The sequence below is a fragment of the Bubalus kerabau genome, chromosome 3 (assembly GCF_029407905.1).
Source record: "Bubalus kerabau isolate K-KA32 ecotype Philippines breed swamp buffalo chromosome 3, PCC_UOA_SB_1v2, whole genome shotgun sequence".
Taxonomy (NCBI): Eukaryota; Metazoa; Chordata; class Mammalia; order Artiodactyla; family Bovidae; genus Bubalus; species Bubalus kerabau.
Window position 1 is genome coordinate 48747855 of NC_073626.1, and position 19284 is coordinate 48767138.

General features: G+C 44.8%; 1 protein-coding gene, 1 long non-coding RNA gene and 1 other non-coding gene across 12 annotated transcripts in view; 1 reads left to right on the forward strand and 2 right to left on the reverse strand.

Moving 5' to 3' along the window:
• DST (dystonin) overlaps positions 1 to 6004 on the reverse strand; it is a 514655-nt gene extending 508651 nt beyond the window's left edge. For 8 of the 10 annotated variants that reach the window (XM_055571805.1, XM_055571789.1, XM_055571786.1 and 5 more), the window contains exons 1-2: positions 5756 to 6004; positions 5179 to 5213 (exon numbers count right to left, since the gene is read on the reverse strand). In XM_055571805.1, the coding sequence (XP_055427780.1) occupies positions 5179 to 5213; positions 5756 to 5936 (216 nt within the window). In that variant the 5' untranslated portion in view covers positions 5937 to 6004. The remainder of the gene's footprint in view (positions 1 to 5178; positions 5214 to 5755) is intronic. The other 2 variants (XM_055571798.1, XM_055571799.1) reach the window with 2 other exon arrangements.
• A 3808-nt stretch (positions 6005 to 9812) lies between these two features.
• On the forward strand, positions 9813 to 9940 carry LOC129648112 (small nucleolar RNA SNORA18). Its single transcript, XR_008712696.1, has one exon. It is a non-coding gene; the product is annotated as a small nucleolar RNA SNORA18 (small nucleolar RNA).
• A 246-nt stretch (positions 9941 to 10186) lies between these two features.
• On the reverse strand, positions 10187 to 16816 carry LOC129646096 (uncharacterized). Its single transcript, XR_008711682.1, has 4 exons — positions 16687 to 16816; positions 14634 to 14879; positions 12903 to 12951; positions 10187 to 10655 (listed from the first exon to the last, which is right to left on the reverse strand). It is a non-coding gene; the product is annotated as an uncharacterized LOC129646096 (long non-coding RNA).
• Positions 16817 to 19284: the final 2468 nt, after the last annotated feature.

Here is a 19284-nt window from a genome sequence, read left to right on the forward strand (position 1 = left end):
CCACTGCTCGTTTTCTGCCTGGTTCTATGCTATACCTGCAGGGTCAAAAATTGAGTTCTTAACCCTTAAGTTTAGACAAAGATTTCAGACTTCTCTGAAAAAGCTTTCTTCTAGATTAGATTTAATAGGTTTGGATACAAGAAAAAACAGTAGGTTTCTTTTTTTCTTCCTTAGCTCTCAGCATCCTCTGTCACCACAGAGCTGAAGTAAGGGTGACTTCTATGCTAGTGGTGACCCGGTGGATGGGGTACATTTGTCTTTTTCATGAATGTACTCGCTGTACTTGCACAGCTTGGCCTCTGATGCTTCCATCACATTTGTGATTCATAGCTGGAAATAGCACAACAGCTCAATTACGAGAACCCAACCAGTAACTGCAAAATTCCAGCACTGCTATTGGGAGTGACCTGAAAAGTTATCATTAAGGGCAAGGGCTATACCTCAGACCCTTTGTTATTCCTACCATCTAATGTTATACCTTGTAGGTGATGAAAAAATAAATGTCTGTTTTTAAAATAATTGAGTGAAGCAAAATGAACCCAATATCATGTGTCGAGTTCAACTTAAGATTGGTTCAATTAGCATAAACTGACTTAGACCTAGAATTTAACTCCAGGCAAGGAATTTGTTTGTAAAGATAAATTAATTGCAAAAGAAAACTAAATAATAAACTATCATTTTCTCTAATTCACTAAATGAGTAACACTCTTTTTTCTTTGGGTCTCAGCTGCAGCACACAGGAGCTTTAGTTGCAGCACGTGGGATCTAGTCCCCCGGTAAGGAATCGAACCCTGGTCCTGTGCACTGGAAGCTCAGAATCATAGCCACTGAACCGTCAGGGAAGTCCCTAGATTGGTAATTCTTAATGGAAGATGCAGATTCCAGGAGAAACTGTGAACCACGGTTACTCCACTGAACATGCTTCCATGGTTTGGTGCAGAGAGGCTCTGGGAACATGATGAGGCCAAGAGAGTCTGTGTGGACCACCTATTCATCTAGGAGAAGGTAATGTGGAGAATCCCTGGGAAAATCTAAAGGATATGCCTTGACAGCTTCATCAAATGGCCACTAAAAACTCATTCCACTGAGCTTCCCTCTTTCACTGAGAATTCTGGGCACATGATTCTCTGGAATGTGAACGACACAGTTAAAAATCACACAGTGGTTCCTTTTCCCTGAAACAGGAAGTGAAGTTATTTACTCAATCCTGATGGACACAAAGCACACTCTTGCTTTTCCTGATATCAAACAAGGCTGCCCTTATTCCACTGAGCTGATGAATAGGGATCATGTACCACTGTCCACACTGGGTATTCTCAAGGGCATTATATGAAATTGTCTCCACTCTCCTGAAGGGCTCCCAAGGCTCTTTCTTGTAATCTAATGGTACCTCAATTACCCGTATCACTTTCTGAGATTTCCTTAAAATCAAGATTGTCATTGTCTGGTCCTCATCACAGGCGTCTAGGGTAACAGGCATTGTGTAAAGTCACAGCATCAAATCTTATAAGTCCTCAGGAAAAGTATCCTTCTTACAGACCCAGAATGAGCACTTGGTTTCCAGACTGTGTCCCACATCAATATGAAATCACTTCTCATCAGTATATGTATTGTTGATATATATATATATATGTGTGTGTGTGTGTGTGTGTGTGTGTGTGTCACACAGAACAAGTTCTTTATTTTTACATACAAAGTGCATATTTCTAGTTATCTAACTGAGCCCCTTTTCATCTGTTAGAGAATTGGGGTTGAGCCCTTGCTGGGTGGTTAATAATTTCACATTCTCATATGCTATCATTAAAATTTAGGGAAATCCTAAGCCAGTAAAGATGAGTTTGCAAGTGTGTGAAAATAAAAAAGGATTGTTGGTAGTTGCCAAATATCTCATAAATATCTGTATCAAGTACTTCTAGCTTTATGAGGGAGAGATTGAGATGAGATGTTGATTATTCACTTGTGAAAGTGAAAGTGAAGTTGCTCAGTCATGTCTGACTCTTTGCGACCCCACGGACTGTAGCCCACCAGGCTCCTCCACCCATGGAATTTTCCAGGCAAAAGTACTGGAGTGAGTTGCCACTTCCTCCTCCAGGGGGTCCTCCTGACCCAGGAATCGAACCTGTGTCTCTCGCATTGTAGGCAGACGCTTTTACCATCTGAGCCATCAGGGAAGCCCGATTATTCACTTAGTGAGAACTAAAAAGCTGCAGCCACTCAGATGAGAGACGTGGATTTTTTTTTTCCTGCTGCAAAACTTCCCCAAAGCATGCTGGGTCCTGATGACAAAGTCTCCCCCCTGGGAGAAGTATTTCTCTCCCTACCTGGGAAGAAACATCCTGAAATTTCCTGTCCAATGGGATTCCTTTCTGGACATATGGAAAACAGAAGCGATATCCTCCACCAAGTAAAGCAGCCAAGTGCTAACTGAACTTCTCCTGTGTTCGAGAGCATCCCCAAACCTCTCTCACATTTCCAAATACGCCAGCAGATCTTAAACCCACTTCCCTCATTTGACCACTATAGAAACGCTGAGAGTGACTTACCTACAGACTGAGACTGGGATAAGTAATAGAATACTCAACAGGACTATAACTTGTAAGAAAACAAAATTGTTTTATTTGATACTTATTTTGCATCAGCTACTGCTAAAAGGCAACCCAAGTTCTAATCTTCTAATTTGCTAGAATCCAAAAACTTCAGAGGTATTTCCCATGGAGAAAATCCTGCAGGAAATGGCGTTTTGAAAGGGAGAAGGGGGAAAAAAATCCACCCCTCTGTTTTCCTTAGGGGAAAAAGTTTTATTTGTAGTGAACATGAAACAATGATGAAACAGACATTCTCCTGGAACAGTCTAAGGGTGTTCACTTATCACTTGACTTTCTCTGAGTAGTTTAACACAAGACCTTGGTACGAACAAGAACACAGGTGGGCCATCAACAAACGACACTAACACTGCAACTTTCTGAGAAAAAAATTCTAACCAAATCCATTTTCTTGTAATTAGTGATTTACATTGTCAGTACAAACTCCAGAGCAATATTTTAACATCCGGAAAGATAAAATAAGGGCTGGGATTTAGCAAATGCTGAATTCTGAGCACTGTCCTGAGAAAGTGCAAAAAGTTTTTCTCTTCGGCCCAATTCTGAGTTGTATTTGCCCAGTTATGGGAACAGGCACTCATCGAAGAATTTTTCACTCATTTGATAAATATTCATTATACAACAGGCAGTGGGGATACAGCCCTAAATGAGACACTTGGTCCAGGCCGTCAAGATGCGCACAGGCCCAGGAGATTAGGCAAATATGAAGCACACACAGGATGTCAGTCTATACAGGGGATCTTGGGAAATGAACTATGGTGTAAATAGTCACTCTCAGCTTTCCTAACCAAAGGCAAGTTTAGGATAAATACTTAACTGACAGGTAACTAAACAAAACATAGTCCTATCTCATTTTTTCTGTCTGCACTTTTCGTTGAAACACTTGAGGGTTGATCTAACAACCCATAACAGAATTTTAATTCTGGTTCTAGCATTGATGTGTATTGGACTGATAATCTCTTTTTAAAATAAAAATCGTAAATTTTGGTGTTCATACCTTGACTGTGATGGATTTTTTTATCACTTCTAGATGGGTTATTCTATTAATCAGATATTCAAAAAGGGTTGGTTTATAATAGACACAGTTTATGTTGTTTCAGATAACTTTGAATTAATTAATCTAATAAAGACTTTAAGATTTTCAGACAAATCTTTTATTTTTACATATTTTAATTCAATTTTACAAAATGTAATGATACCTATCAGGTACTGAATAGCTACTATAAACTAAATGGGTTTTAGTTTCTGGGATTTTTTTTTTTTTTTTTTTGGCCTCACTGCACAGCTTCTGGGATCCTAGTTCCCTGAATCCAGGCCCCTGCAATGGAAGGGCAGAGTGCTAACCATTGGGCAGCCAGGGAATTCCCATAAATGGGTTTTTTTAAAAAAAAAAAACATGATTGTGGTAAACCCTGCCCTCCCCTTACAGCCCTGTAAGGTACTATTAGCCCTATTTTACAGGAAGGGGAACTGAAGGTCTGAGAAGTTGAGTCTTCAAGCACCACACAATTAGTTAGCATTGGAACCTCTGATTATCTGATTGGTTATTTTATTCTCTTTACAGTCCTATATTGAGCCCAGAGTTCTCACCCACCGGGACACCACGCATACTTCCTCACTGGGCAGCATTATAAGGGTGTTATAGTAGTACAGTGAAAGCTTTCAAGCAACCAGCGTCCAATCAAACATCCAGGGTGCGACAAAACATCGGATTAACAAGGGAAATGAAATGTGAAATAACTTCTCAGGTACATAGAAAGCCGATGCAGGGGAATAACTATGAAGTCTTTGCTAAGATGATCAAGCCACATCACCCATTGCTACTAGCAACCTCCTGGCTGTGTGAAACTCCCCGAGAAAGAAGGGGAAATCATCTGGCCTTAAGTGGGGGTTGGCCTGGAAACTCATCAAGAAACGTTGCGTTGGGAGAGCTTGTGCTTCTCGGTTTTGTTCTGTCTCCAGCAGACCTAGTCCTACAACAGTTCCACTGAATCAGTGCAGCCAGGTCACCTGTCTAAGTAGGGATGGATGGTTTACCTTTTGAGGGTAAAGTCGGATCACTAGCATCATCACTTTGCAAAAGTCATCAGACGTCCCTAGTAAAACATGGAGCGCTTTCTGGGTGAATAGGAATACAAACTTGCAAGTAAGTCTAAAAGGTAATGCACACGGATCAAATTGCCCTGCACTAACTCCTTAAAAGCTCCCAGCGTGGTTGGATACCCAAGTGAACAGCAGCGGCTGGCTGACTGCTCCCGGAAAGCTTCCGGCCACTTCCAGATGGTCAAGGAAGCTGACAGCCACCGCAAGGCTGCGTTCCTGAGGTCAGGCGGCTTTTAGGGGCTGTCTCTCCCCTTCCAGCACAGCGGCTCCACGACACAAGAAATCTGCCACAACCACTCCCCGGGAACTCATGCTGGGGAGTCGCTTCAAAGCAAACATGTCCCTTTTGGCTTGGGGGCTGTGGGCTCGCAATACAACACCCTCCCTGCTGTCTTCTAAACACGCCTATGATTAATACGGGTACCCAGGAAAGAGAACTTCTTCTGACCTTGAGCGTGCGCGCTAAATAAATTACCTCGGAACGAAAGTGGTGAGATCTCAGAACAGCATCTGGGGGAGAAAAAAAAAAGAGAAAAACGAGACTTCAGTTAACTCCTTGTTCTTCACCTGCCGAGTCACCGACGACTTACCTGGGGGGCCGGGGACCGGAAGGCGCGTTCCGGACGCCTTGTACGCAGTGGGGACAGCCCGCAGGGCGGGTTGGCTGCTAGGCCATCAGTTTAGAAGTTTCAGGGAAAGTTTTGGGGGAGTTGGGGCGCCCCGACGTCTCCCTGCCCCAAGCTCCGGCGCCGGGGGGCGCGGGTGGAGGCGGCTGCCGCAGCCTGGACTCAGCTCGGTCACCCCGGGCTCAGGCGCCGAGCCCGAACGTCCGCCGCCTCCCCTCTCCCGGAGCTGTGCGCGCCGCGGGCACCACGACCCGGCGGACCCGAGGAGGCGGCCGGGGCTTGAAACAGCGAAGCGCACCGGGCCGGGGGAGGGAGAGTTAGGACGCGGCGGGGGCAGCGGCGCTGAGGGAGCGAAACGCGCTCCCCTCTCCAGACTCGCCGAGCGGTCCCCCCGGTCCCGAGGAAGCCCGCCGCGACGCGCCTTACCTCGGCTCCTTGAACGACCCGAAAAGACCGATTTCATGGGATGCCTCGCCTTCTGGAGCCTGCGGTGCCAGCAGCAGAAGAAGACGATGGTGGCGATGGTGCCCAGCAGAAGCAGCAGGAGGAAGAGGGCACATTGGATGCTATAGGGTCTCAGCAGGACGAGGAACGCGGCGGCGATCATGGTGCTGGCGCGGCGCGGCCGGCCGGCGGGCGGCGGGACCAGAGGGCGGCGGCACAGGCACCCGCGCGGGGCGCACGCGGCGCGGCGAGCGCGGCTCAGCGCGTCATGCCCGGCGCTCGCGGCCCCGCGCCGGCCCAATGGCTGCGCACCCGCGCCCGCCGCGCTGTGCGAATGAGCCCGGGCTGCGGGCAGCGCTGCCCATGACTCAGCAGACGGCGGCCCGGCGGGCACTCGGAGGCGGGGAGCCGCCCCCGCCCCCCGCGGGCGCCCCCGCCCCGCCCCGCGCGCAGCCCCCGGGCGCAGCCCCGCCGCAGACGCGGCGCGGGGGGAGGGGGAGGGCCCGCCCAGCGGGCCCCGCCGGCCCCGCCCGGACCCGGCGCATCGCCCCGCGGCCGCGGCGGCCGCAGCATCCCCGGAGCCGGAGCTCGTGGGGCGGGGCGGGCGCGGGGGGCGGGCGCGGGGCGCCGCGGCGGGGGCCCGCGATGACATCACGGCCGGGCTGCGGCGGCGCGCGCGGACATGGCTGCGGCGGCTCCGGCGGCCCCCGGCTGCGCCCGGGCCTGAGCGCCCAGCGCCCTCTCGCCCGGCAGCCTGCCCGTCCGCGCCGTCCGCGGGGCTCCGGCCGGGCGAGGGGCTGCCACCTCCCTGGCCTCGCTCGGCCTGATCGCTGGGGAGTCCGGCGACAGGGGGCGCCCCGGAGCCGGGGGTAGACCGCAGGGCGCGGGCGGGAGCCTCCGAGCGGTGCTGCCCCCGCCTCCCACCCCCCACCCCCCCGCGCCCCGACCCGCGCGGCTGGGGCTTCGGAGGATGCAGCCGGGTGAGCGATTGCTTGCGGGGGTGGGGTTCCTGCACGACCACGCGTGAGCCCCAGGCAGGGCCTTCCCTGGGATTCGGGGTTCCCCGGAACAGGGGGTCCACCCCTACCTCTCCAGCCCCCCTGAACTGGACGCGCGCCCCAGCTTGGGTCTGCAGAGGTGACCCCTACCACCCCTAACTTGGCATAGTTTGGCAGCCGAGAAGTGGGCACTTGCCATCCCCCTCTATCCATCCATGCGTTGACCCTAAAACCTCGCCTCCTTTAATGCAGCTGGAGGGAGAGGCAATTTCAGTTTATGGAACCGGCAGATGGAGAAGCTGGAGGCTGACTTGTAAATACTCTATTTTGAGGAGAGATTTTGTAGGGAGAGGGAGGAAATAATGATCTGTCACACTCAAAAGGCACACACTCCTTCTCTCCGTCTTGCCCGCTCCCCTTCCTTCGTCATCAGCAAAAGGGATCCTGCAGTTGGAGGTTGTCCCGGGGTCGCTGGCGCAGTGCGGACGCGGGAGGCGTGGAGGGGGCGCTGCAGCGGCCGCAGGGCACCGGATCGGAACCAATGACAACAGCGACCTCGGCCGGCCGATTCTGCGCCGCTGGCTGCTGCCCCATAGCCGGGGCTGGTTTTGCTCATGCGGGGCTGGGTTTTGCTTGTTTTATTTACTTGAATAATGAAACAGCAATTAGAATGACAAGGTAACCCATTACTACATGTGTGGAGTTTCTGCTAACTAGTAAGGTGAACTCAAATATTTAGGAGGCTGAAGAAATCGTGTAATTTTGTAAAATTCTGGAAAGCAGTTAAAGAATTGATGGCAATTCTTGTTTTGTTACTTGCTTGTAGGATATCAAAATCCGTATAGTTTTCTAACTATATGTAATCTACTGTTCAGCTCTGCATAAAGGCTTAACTCTTGATGTTCTTAAGGCCTTTAAGCATCATCACATCTAAGCGTTATGGGACACTCAAAAAGGCATTGCCTAGCGTATGTCTTAAATGCGATTCATCACCACGGGAACCATGGGGTTGAGTTTTCTTATGAACATCTTGTTTCTTAAAACAACATGTTCTGGTTTGAAGATGGACCTTGCTTGCAGTGGTTGTATAAAGTGAGAATGGTGGATCAGAGTGCCAGCAGGATGGGCTTACCAGCAAGGTCCCAGGCTCTTGGGCTGACAGGTAGCACTGTATCTGTGCAGGTAGCTCAAAGGTTTCCTGATTCTGCAGCCACTGCAGTGAGACACCACATTCCCATCCACTGTGCAGGGATCATTGAGGAAAAGTCTGGGAGCCTGCCGTGAGGGGCACACCAGAAAAGGAAGAATTCCATATCCCTTTGCTTCGCAGAGGCGCAATGGAGTAATTTAAAGCAACAACAAAACGGAATTAACCTTTTGCAAACATTGGGAGAAATATCTCACAGAAGATAGGAAGGTCATCTTTACTTTATCCTTCTTATTGAGGAAAATTTCTGAGTGAGAAGAAATGGCCTAACTCTCCTTGAAACATGCCTAAGAGCACAAACACAGCATAGTAACCAGTTTGCCCCAAACTGTACATTTATAACAACAAAAAGCAACTAAATAGCAATTATGGTTTTCTGAGCTATAACTTGAGCACAACTGTTATCATCCTGAGTCTTACTGCAGCCATTTGTAAGTTTCAAGTGCACACAAGAACATCATTTATCTCTTTTGGCAGGCAAATACTTTACCGCCCTGCAGTTAAGATTATAGATACTTCGTTTTAGAGCTGTTCATTTCTGTTCTTTGCATCAAAATTTCAAGGATACTAATAATAAGCTAACAAAATCGTTGAAAGAATTTAGTATTTAGGTTCTATTGTTATTTTCTGGCTTGTTTGTTGCTAATTTATCATCCCCTTATCCAAATGATGGCATGTTATTAATTGCTTCTTTCTGTGTGGTTGTGCAATGCTAATGCATTGTGGAATTCAATAAATATTAAATCAGCCAATCAATCCTTTTGGAAGTTAATTTAGTAGAATTCATACCTATTCTTTCCAGTAGGTTTTTATTAATAAAGAATAATTGATATTATTTAAAAAATCACAAATTTAAAGTTTGGAGGTAGCAATGGAGGAGGAAGAAAGTCTTTCATACCTTGGAATGAAAAATCAAGATGGAAAAGTATATATAATTTTTTTTTTATTTTTATGATAGTGAGTTAGCACTGTCACCCAAGACAAATGAGTTGTGAAAATTAGTTAAGAGAATTTGGTATCAGGGATGTAGATGATACATCCTGCAGCCCTTTTTCCCTTTAGATTTTCAACCAAATTGAGAACGCATACAAGGATTCAAAAGGAAATTAAGAGCCTGGCTTAGACTCAGAGCCAAGATGGAGCATCTTATCCCTTTTCCCCCTAATTCTGCTGACCCACCCAGTCACAAGTGAAGTATAGTCCTTCCCAACACTAAGGCAGGAAGGAACCCTACCTGTACTGCTTCTCACCTGAAGACTAGGGACTCAAAAGAGCCTGACACCCTCCAGTCCACGTGGCCTGCAGCACAAGTTAGCAAGAGACAGGACCATCTGTGAGAGGGACCTTTCCTATGCCAGCCCTGCCAATAGTGGTCCCAGTCCCTCCCCAGGAACCCTCATCATGGAGTCATTCTGCTCCCAAAGATAAACGTGAGTAAGGGGCTTAATAAGGTAACAGAAACATCTTCTACAGTACCTCCCTAGAGGTAGGAATGGCACAAATTCCTCATGTGTGCATCAGAAAGAAACATCGAGAAGAAGTGTCTTCACCTAAGCTGTGTGGTGACCAGCTGAGGAAAAGACAGGGATTGCAAATGACTCAGGTTTGGGGCTCAGATGAAGGAACAGTTGTGAAGGCAGGGAAGACAAACTGAGGTTCAGACCCAATGAGGAGCAGAGTTGTCAGAAAGTCATCCATGTGAAATTACCCATGGAAACCCAGCTGGGGAATCAGAAGCAGAGAAGGGTGGGAATCGCACACATCAATTATAGTTGAAGTCACGCAGGTGGACAGAGTTACAAAGGAAGAGAAAGTGTAGAAAGAAGTGAAATCTGTTGAGGTCTATCCTGATGGGGCTTTTTGGTAAACCTACATTGCTCGAAATGCCTCATAGAGTAACTGTGGTTTCCTTTAATCATAGAACTATGTATTAGATCTGTGGTAAAGAACTCTAAGTCAGAACTGCCAAGTAAACTATGAAAAACTTAATGATCAAACTTTTTTATCATAGATATTGGTATATCCCAATGATCTGTGCTGTTCTAGTGTGTGATAGCTTAGAAATGAATATAATCTGAACTTCATGCATTCACAGAGGGTGTCTAAAATTCAGAACCATGCAGATCCATCTTCTGACCCTAAACATGGTAAATTGCTTGAGGAAATTGGATCCCAAAAATTACAGGTGAGGAGCTTTGAAGTGTGTCCATATTCCATTGGAGAACAAAGAAGCCAACTAAAAGAATTGTGGACAGACTGACATGACAGCTGTGGATTGAGCAAAACATCTGTTTGAAAGGGCTAGCTTGAAGATTCTGACTTTGGAGAACTATGGCTATTGGTAGTGAAAAGAATCAGAACACATGAAATTCCTTAAAATTTTATTGAATGAAATAGTTTTGCCTGTTACACATAATAATAATAATTTTAAAAAGAAAACCTTTACACTTTGTGCAGAAAGTAAAAAAAAAAAGAAGAAGAAGAAGAAGAACTAGAATCAGAACTTTGGAGACGTCTAACCCCTTGTGGGCTGGAAAATGAGAGCAGGAAGTGCTTCCGGTTCAGGGGCTTCTCAGGACAGGCGCACATCCGGAGTAAGGAGTCAGAGCACCGAGGACCAGTGGTGAAGAGCCCTCTGCACACCTTCCAGGGAATCGGTTCATCACACTGGGAGAGGCTGAAACCAGACGGGAGGGGGTTGGAGAGGGACTAGGATGTGGAGAAGAGGCAAGAGCGATATCTACAATCTTTGGAGAAATTTAGCTCTAGAATGAATGGGCAGAAATGCGAGTAAAGCCCAATAATTGTGCTTTCGTCAGAATAGGATACAACTTGGGAGAAGGAGCCAATAGTGGAAGAGAAATTGAGAGTTGAAGGGAGAGGAGAAGACAACCGCCTCTCCCGTGTGTTTAGTCGTTCCGGTACTTGTCCTTAGGCCCCCTGAGTCTCCCAGACCTGTTCTTTCCGCTCTCAGGCTACCTCTGACTCTACAGAGTTAAAACTAGCCCTGACTGGTTGTGATGGCTCCCTACCCCAACTCCTCCTCACCGGCCCTGGCTACTAATGTTCAGATAGAAGAAGGATTTTTAGGGAAAGAGAAAGAATACCTTGGAATATCGCTGAGGCCATTTGTAAGCGTTTATTACAAACTTTTGTGGAAGTGAGTGGATGACCTGATTGGTAATCATGCAGAGTAATTCCACGGGAATGTTACCCCGGAAAACAAAAAATTTAGGTAAGAATGACTCTAGCAATAAGATACATGAAATCATACTGATTTCAAATAATAATAAGTTTAGGTAAGAATGACTTACCTAAAAAAAATTTAAGTAAGAATGACTCTAGCAATAAGTTACTTGAAATCATACTGATGACCTTCTTGATTGAACTTGTTTACTCTCAGAAATCAGTGGTGTGAAAGGAATTGGGAGGAATCTGAGAAAGGTTGTATGCTTGTTCATTCCCAAGTGGTTTTCATGACAATCTGAGACCAGGGGCTGTGCCAACCGTATACATGCCCTTGGATTGAAAGTCCAAGGAGCCACATCATTTGGGAGCATCACTACAGCATCTAATGTAATCCAGGAGGCAGTTTCCAGCCACCAGAATCAGGGGAGCCATCATATGAATGGATCACTGTTCTCTTTTAAAAGTTTGCATTTGAAGGTAAAAGAATTACTCTTTGCAATAAATATCAAATATTATTTGTAGCAAATATGTCCTATAAAAGGTCTTTATTTTACCATAATAAAAATTTGAAAAATAAAGGCATCATTATAAGAGAAAATATTTTATATGACATCATCCCAAATGTTCTTTTATGTTTTAGAAATTTTAGAGTCAGATTTGGATTTGTTGTCCTAGCAGTGGCAAAATTCATGATCATTCTTGGAGGGGGAAGGGGTTTGTTCTTTTTTTGTGAACACTACAGACTTCTCGAAAAAGTCTGCTGACTTTGAGAGTTTAAAAACATCAATATAATTGAATTCATCTCCTCTGTAATGCTTTGCAGACAGTTTTTTGGAAAGTAATCATTTATTATCCAGAAGCAAATAGAATTCATTTCTATAGTTTCCACACTGAGTGTGGGATTAGTCATGCAGCAAAATACTGAGTCATTTGGCTGGAAAATTTACTCATAGTGGTATGAACTGCCAATGGAAGATGTGAGAGCTGTTCATAAATCAAAGTATAAAGCTCTCAGAGTTATAAATCACTGCACAACCTTATTCATTATTGTTCAGATAGTGTGGACTACTTCTACCATTTCTAAGAATGGGCAACTTATACAAAGCAAGTTAAAAGCAGAAGTCACTGCCTTCTAGATCCAAGATAAGAGTTGTCATATTCATTACAAGCATTTCAACATTCTTAAGGGAAAAAAGTAAGATAAGCAAGTGATTTATAGTTGAAGCCCACCTGGTGGCTCCACGATAAAGAATCTGCCTGCCAATGCAGGAGACTCAGGAGATTTTGAGTTCAATCTTTGGGTTGGGAAGATCCGCTGGAGAAGGAAATGGCAATCCGTGTTCTAGCCTGGGAAATCCCATGGACAGAGAGGCCTGGTGGGCTGCAGTCCATGGAGTCACAAAACAGTTGGACAAGACTGAGCAACTAAACTAAACAAAAAGCAAAGCAAATAGGTTACAAGGTGAGTAAATTCTTGATTAGCTAATGTTTATGGATTAAATTCCAGATTGTCTTAATAAAATGACAGCAATATTTATTAACTAAAGGATCTCCATTTCTTACAATAGTTTTTGTAGGACTTTCCATTAACTGTTTTGTGGTAACAGATTTGTATACTAATGCATCAATGTGCTGGTAGCCTGAAAGGATGTCACCAAGAGAACAGAAGTAGCATGTGTACCAGGAAAAGAGAATGAGTAACTGAGAATTAGTAAAAGATATGTCAATAACATACAGCTCCAGATGTTCCTGAAATTATCCAGGGGTAATGGCATCCCATGGATCTAGGAACAGAAAGAAAAAATTTATCTTAACATGACTTTATGGTTCCAAAATACTTTTTGTAGGAAAACAAATAGCAAACTCACTAAATTAGGATATAGTAAAATTTATATTTCAAAGACAAAAGCCAAAAATCTAAAGTGTGTTCTTGCTGGTCTTATCTGTGCTGTAGGAGTCTTTAATCTGGGATTCACAAACAGGATTCTAGGGACCTGAAATTATATGTAAAACCGTGGATCTCTTTAGAGGGACATGATCTACAGTTTTCACCAGGTTCTTAAGGAGTTTTTACCAAAAAGAGCATCCTCAGAACCATACACAGCCACACAGATATACCAAGGCTTCTGCAGCATCAAATCATTCTTTCATCCATCAGCATCACATCACATCAGGGACCACCCACATCCCAGACTGGGAGAAGGCTCTGAAGCATCTTCAGACTAGGATGAACTGAGAAAGCTCTCAGCTGTAATTAAACAAGCTCAGGGACGTTTCCCCAGTGCAAGGAAACAGCTAGGCAGAGACAGGGTGCTCTGAGCTTCCTTGTCCTCCTGCAACTTTAAATGAGTTTGAAGAGGGACTAAAGGGCTCCTTCAGTAACTTTTATTGGGATGTCAGTTTCAACCCTGAGAGGGGAAACCTGTATTAAACTATCCAGGGCCGCTCCACAGACAGCTAGATGTTTGAAGGCAGAAGCCCATTCTGAGCCAGAAACACTGGTCCTGGAATTTAGTCTTCAGCTCAGAGTCTGCAAGGATCTCCATAAAATCTTAAAGCTTAACAGAGAGGCAGGCGGACTTCCCTGACAGTCTGGTGGTTAAGACTCCCTCTCCACTGTGGAGGGCTGGGGTTCCATCCCTAGTCAGGGAATGTGCCACTCTGTGTGGCCAAAAACTAAAAATAAGAAAAATTTTTAAAAAGAGCAAGGCAAGGACTTAGTATTAGGCTCCCGGAAACTACTCCTAGACATCCTAGTGAATTTAGCAGCCACTCCTCCTGTATCCTGCTTAAGCCACAGCTGTGAGGCTTTTCAATACCCAGTGTTCCCTGGGGGTCTGGGAACTGGGGCCCTGAATCCTGCCAGGATAACCCTGCCCGAGGTGTGAATGGGCTTTCCAGGTGGCTCAGTAGGTAAAGAATCTGCCTGCAATGCAGGAGATGCAGGAGACACGGGTTTGACCCCTGGGTCAGGAAGGTCCCCTGGAGGAGGGCATGGCCACCCACTCCAGTATTCTTGCCTAGGAAATCCCATGGACAGAGGATTCCGTGGTGTCGCAGAGTTAGACACGCCTGAAGCAACCAGCACTCAGGCACGTGGTGTGGAAGACCGCCATCCGTCCCCAGGAGCTCAGCCCCATCCTCCCACTACTCTGCCTTCCCCTCCCCCTGCCGTGCCTGTGAGCCCCGCTTCCCTGCCCCTCATCTCCCAGGACGCTAGGTCCTGTGACCTGTTCCTGGGATCACACTCCCCCACTTCACGAGGCCCTTTGCTTCATTACGGGACTGCCTCACCCCAGTGGGCAAGTCCACCGTCCAGGGGTCCTCGTCTCTGGGTCTGGTGGCTCGATCTCCTCCAGGTTCCCTACCGACCCCACAGGCTGTGGAAGGTTTTGGGGTACGACATTCACACATTCCACACCAGAGCGGACTTGAGACAATGCCATTTCCAGAGTGCCTCGGGTACCTGTGTGCACTGCTCTTGGCGCAGTTTCGTTTGGGGTCCATCTGCAGTGAAGCAGGAATCCACTTTGAGGAGATACTGCGGGCTCACAGTTCGTGCCCCTCCTCCTGGTGGTCTGCCCAGGCGAGCTGACCTGGTCTGGGTCTTGGGGCCCCGGAAGCTGGCTGGCGTGATCGCTGTTCACCTCTTGCCCTCACTCACAGGGCTCAGGTCTCTGTGTGCTGGGCTTCCTCATCACAGAATGGAATACTGCTTCAACAGCGTGTGAAAGAATATGAGAGCCAGAAAATTACTGATAGTAGGTGAAGGGGCACCTACAATTGATTAAGTAAATTATCTGAAATATGTGACTCAGCAGATTAATTATGTTCCGATGTAAACTTTTAAGGCTATTAAAGTACAAAACTAATAGAGACATTGATAATTGGTATACATTTCCCTGGTGGCTCAGACGGTAAAGCTTCTGCCTGCAATGCGGGAGACCCGGGTTCGATTCCTGGGTCGGGAAGATCCCTTGGAGAAGGAAATGGCAATCCACTCCAGCACTCTTGCCTGGAAAATCCCATGGACGGAGGAGCCTGATAGGCTACAGTCCATGGGGTCGCAAAGAGTCGGACATGACTGAGCGATTTCACTTCACTTCACTTCACTTAATTTCATTAGTATGCGACATTAATATAGGATATGTGCTTAGTCGCTCAGTCGTATCCGACTCTTTGTGACCCCATGGACTGTAGCCCGCTAGGGCTGTCCATGGGATTCTGCAGGCAAGAATACTGGAATGGGTTTCCATGCCCTCCTCCAGGGGATTTTCCCAGCCCAGGGATTGAACCCACCTGCATTGCAGGTGGATTTTTTACCAGCTGAGCCACCAGGGAATGGGGCAGATATTTCAAAGAGAAATTAGCTCGTCCTTTATGTTATAATCAATAAGATAGATTAATATTTGTAAGTTGAATCACTCCTGATTTTTATGCATAGGCATTAATTCCTGCATCAGAATGATTACATTTTATGAATTTTTAAAATTTGTCTAAAAATTATTAAAATTATAGTGATCTCATCTTGCAGTCAACTTTCAAGATGGATAGAATGTTCTACATTAATAAAAAAAAAAGTGTGAAGTGGAAGATGGTTTACATGACTTAACAACTATCCTAATATAGAACATTTCATTGATTCTTCCTCTTCTTTAGGCGTGACTCTGCACTTGTGTTTCTGATAAATTGGGACAAGCACATAAATATCAGAGTGTAGAGTGAAGGGACAAGTAATAACAGAGGAATAGCCAAGGAAAATAATACTCACAAAGACTGGTATTCCTTAGAAAAGATTTTGGAGGCCCTATAACCATGGGAAAACTTATCCGAGTCCTTCTGAGTTTTGCATATACTCTATTGTGCAGACTTTTAGATGGTCCTACACACACACACACACACACACACACACACACGGCTATAGGCTTTTTTTAATTGAAGTATAGTTGATTTACAATGTTAATTTCTGCTGCACAGTAAAGTGACTCAGTTATGCACATATATTCTTTTTCATATTTTTTCTATTATGGTTTATCACAGGATATTGAATATACTTCCCTGTGCTATACAGTAGGACCTTATTTATCCATCCTATATGTAATAGTTTAAATCTGCTAATCCCAGACTCCCAATCGTTCCATCCCCCTGCCCCCTTCGCAACCACAAGTTTGTTCTCTATGTGGCTACAGGCTTTCTGTAGACATTAGAGGGGACAGGTGACATTGTGGAGCAGGTGACGGTTGTCTTCCACTGCTCCCAGCCTCTGATTTCCACTCTATTACTGCTCTGCTGTAAACATCTTCTTCCTGAACACATCAGGATAAAAATGAAGTGGTCTCACTGTCTTATTACAGAAGAGTTGCAGACTGGGCCATTTTGCACCCAGCTCTCCCACCAGGTCAGGAGCAGCAGAGAGACTCCAGTGCAGAAGATGAGGTTGGTGTCTTTCTTTGTTCAAGCTGCTATAGCAAAATACCCGACACTGAGTAGCTCATAAACAACAGAAATGTTCCTCTCACAGTTCTGGAGGCTGGGGTCCTGGATCAGGTGCCAGCGTGGTCAGGTGCTGGCGAAGCCCCTGTTCAGGCTGCAGACTGCCAGTTCCTCACTGTGTCCTCCCATGGCAGAAGGCTAAAGATTCCCTGGAAGCCTTTCTAACAAGGGAACTAATCCATTCATAAGACCCCCAACCACTTCATGACCTCATCACCTCCCCAAAGCTCCACCACCTGATACCATCACCAATGAGGGTAAGGATTTCAACATATGGATTTGGGGAGGCACCCATTCTGACCATAGCACCTGGGTGTAGGAAAACCAGGAGGAACTTCCTCCAGTATATATATAGTTTAAAAAATAATATGGACATCTCCTACCCCCATGTCCCACCTTGCCAAAGGCAGAGCTCAGACTGGTAGCCCATTTCACAGACAGCATTAAACCAGCACTGGATATTTAGAAATATGTTGCCATTATTTTCCTGGCACTTTGAAACTCACTGAGAGGAGAGTCTTCAGTTTGTATTCTGACTTGAGTACTGAAAGGGACCTTCTATGTCTACACATTCTAAAACTAATATGTATAGAAAACAAAACTTTTGGCAATTTGGAAGAATACTTAAGTTTTATTTTGCTATTTCTTTAAATGTGGTACCTTTTGTTTCTTACAGTTTAAGAGGTGGCTTTTGTATTTTGAATTCCTGAATTAATTGTATTAATGACATATTAAAAGTAAACCTAAATGCATTAATAATTTATATTTTTATTAAATTCATTTGCTTTCATTAGTTACAAAGTTCTCTGTTCTCTATGTCTTATTTCTCAGATATGTTTTGTATAATTTGAAGGTTTCTTGGAATATTCTTTTTCAAACTATGGGTTATAATCCATTAGTGAGCTGTGAAATCAATTTAATATGCTATGATCATCCCTTATTAAAATGAAATAAAATACAGTACATAGAATAAAAACTGAGAGAATGCATCACATGCAGTAAAAATGAGTATATTTCCTGAAATTTTGTTTTAGATGTATGTGTGTAGGTATGTCTGTGGGTGTGTGTTTTCTGGATCAAAATGTAGAATGTATTAATATAGATTACATTTAATATACTTAAATATAATAGTATATATTTTATTTCTAAATTTTAATATAATATTCACTATAAATATATTTAATATACAGAATATACTTACTGTGAGCTTTGAAAGATTGAAAGTCATTAACATATTATTCATCCAACCCCACGTCTTAGAGAATCTCATGGCTGTGGTCGTATTTAATCTTGCCCACTAAAACTACCTGGGGAGTTAATGGTTTCTGGTAGCAAAAAAGTAAAAAATAAAGAAGGGCATATAACTACACGATTTTTTTTTACTAACTAATAATGTTTAATATACAGTCATATTCATAATATCCCTTCTGAATTTGCTAATTGGCTAGTAATATATACATTGACCCACTTGTTTGTGGATATTAGAACAGTGGCCTGAAATCTACTGAAAAGCAAAAATTTTGAAAGCGGTCTGATATGTCCCTTCTGGTTGGTCTTAAATGAGTTGTCTGTTTGTAAAGAAATTTGAAGATTTGTTCTATAAGGAAATTATGTCAGCAAGAGAAAATTTTAGTACAATTAAGAATATTAAAAAATTCTGTATTTTTGCCAACTGATTTTTTCCAATTTTTTTACTAAACACAAAAAACATAGCATCGTTTTTTACCAAAACACAAAGCATCAACTTTACATCTTAATCATTTTTAAGTATATAGTTCAAGGGCATAAAGTACATTCACATTACTGTGCAACCATCACCACCTTCTGTCTCCAAACCACTTTTCATTTTGCAAAACTGAGCTCTATATCAATAATTTCCCAGTTCCCCCTCCCCCCACCCTGAGCATATCAGCAACCGCTGTGAATGGGACTCATATCTGTCACCATCAACTAAGGAACACTTAACAGGTCTCGGAGTTGGTGCAGGGAGGCCTGGCATGCTGTGGTTCATGGGGTCGCAAAGAGTCGGACACGACTGATCTACTGAACTGAACTGAACTGGTTAAATCTGGCAAATCCAGTTTTATCAAATAATAACAATTTGCTGTTGGATCTTCAGTTCAGTTTAGTTCAGTGGCTCAGTTGTGTCCGACTCTTTGTGACCCCACGAATTGCAGCACGCCAGGCCTCCCTGTCCATCACCAACTCCCGGAGTTCACCCAAACTCATGTCCATCAAGTTGGTGATGCCATCCAGCCATCTCATCCTCTGTCGTCCCCTTCTCTTCCTGCCCCCAATCTCTCCCAGCATCAGAGTCTTTTCCAATGAGTCAATTCTTCACATGAGGTGGCCAAAGTATTGGAGTTTCAGCTTTAGCATCAGTCCTTCCAAAGAACACCCAGGACTGATCTCCTTCAGAATGGACTGGTTGGATCTCTTTGCAGTCCAAGGGACTCTCAAGAGTCTTCTCCAACACCACAGTTCAAAAGCATCGATTTTTTGGCGCTCAGCTTTCTTCACAGTCCAACTCTCATATCCATACATGACCACTGGAAAAACCATAGCCTTGACTAGATGGACCTTTGTTGGCAAAGTAATGTCTCTGCTTTTGAATATGCTATCTA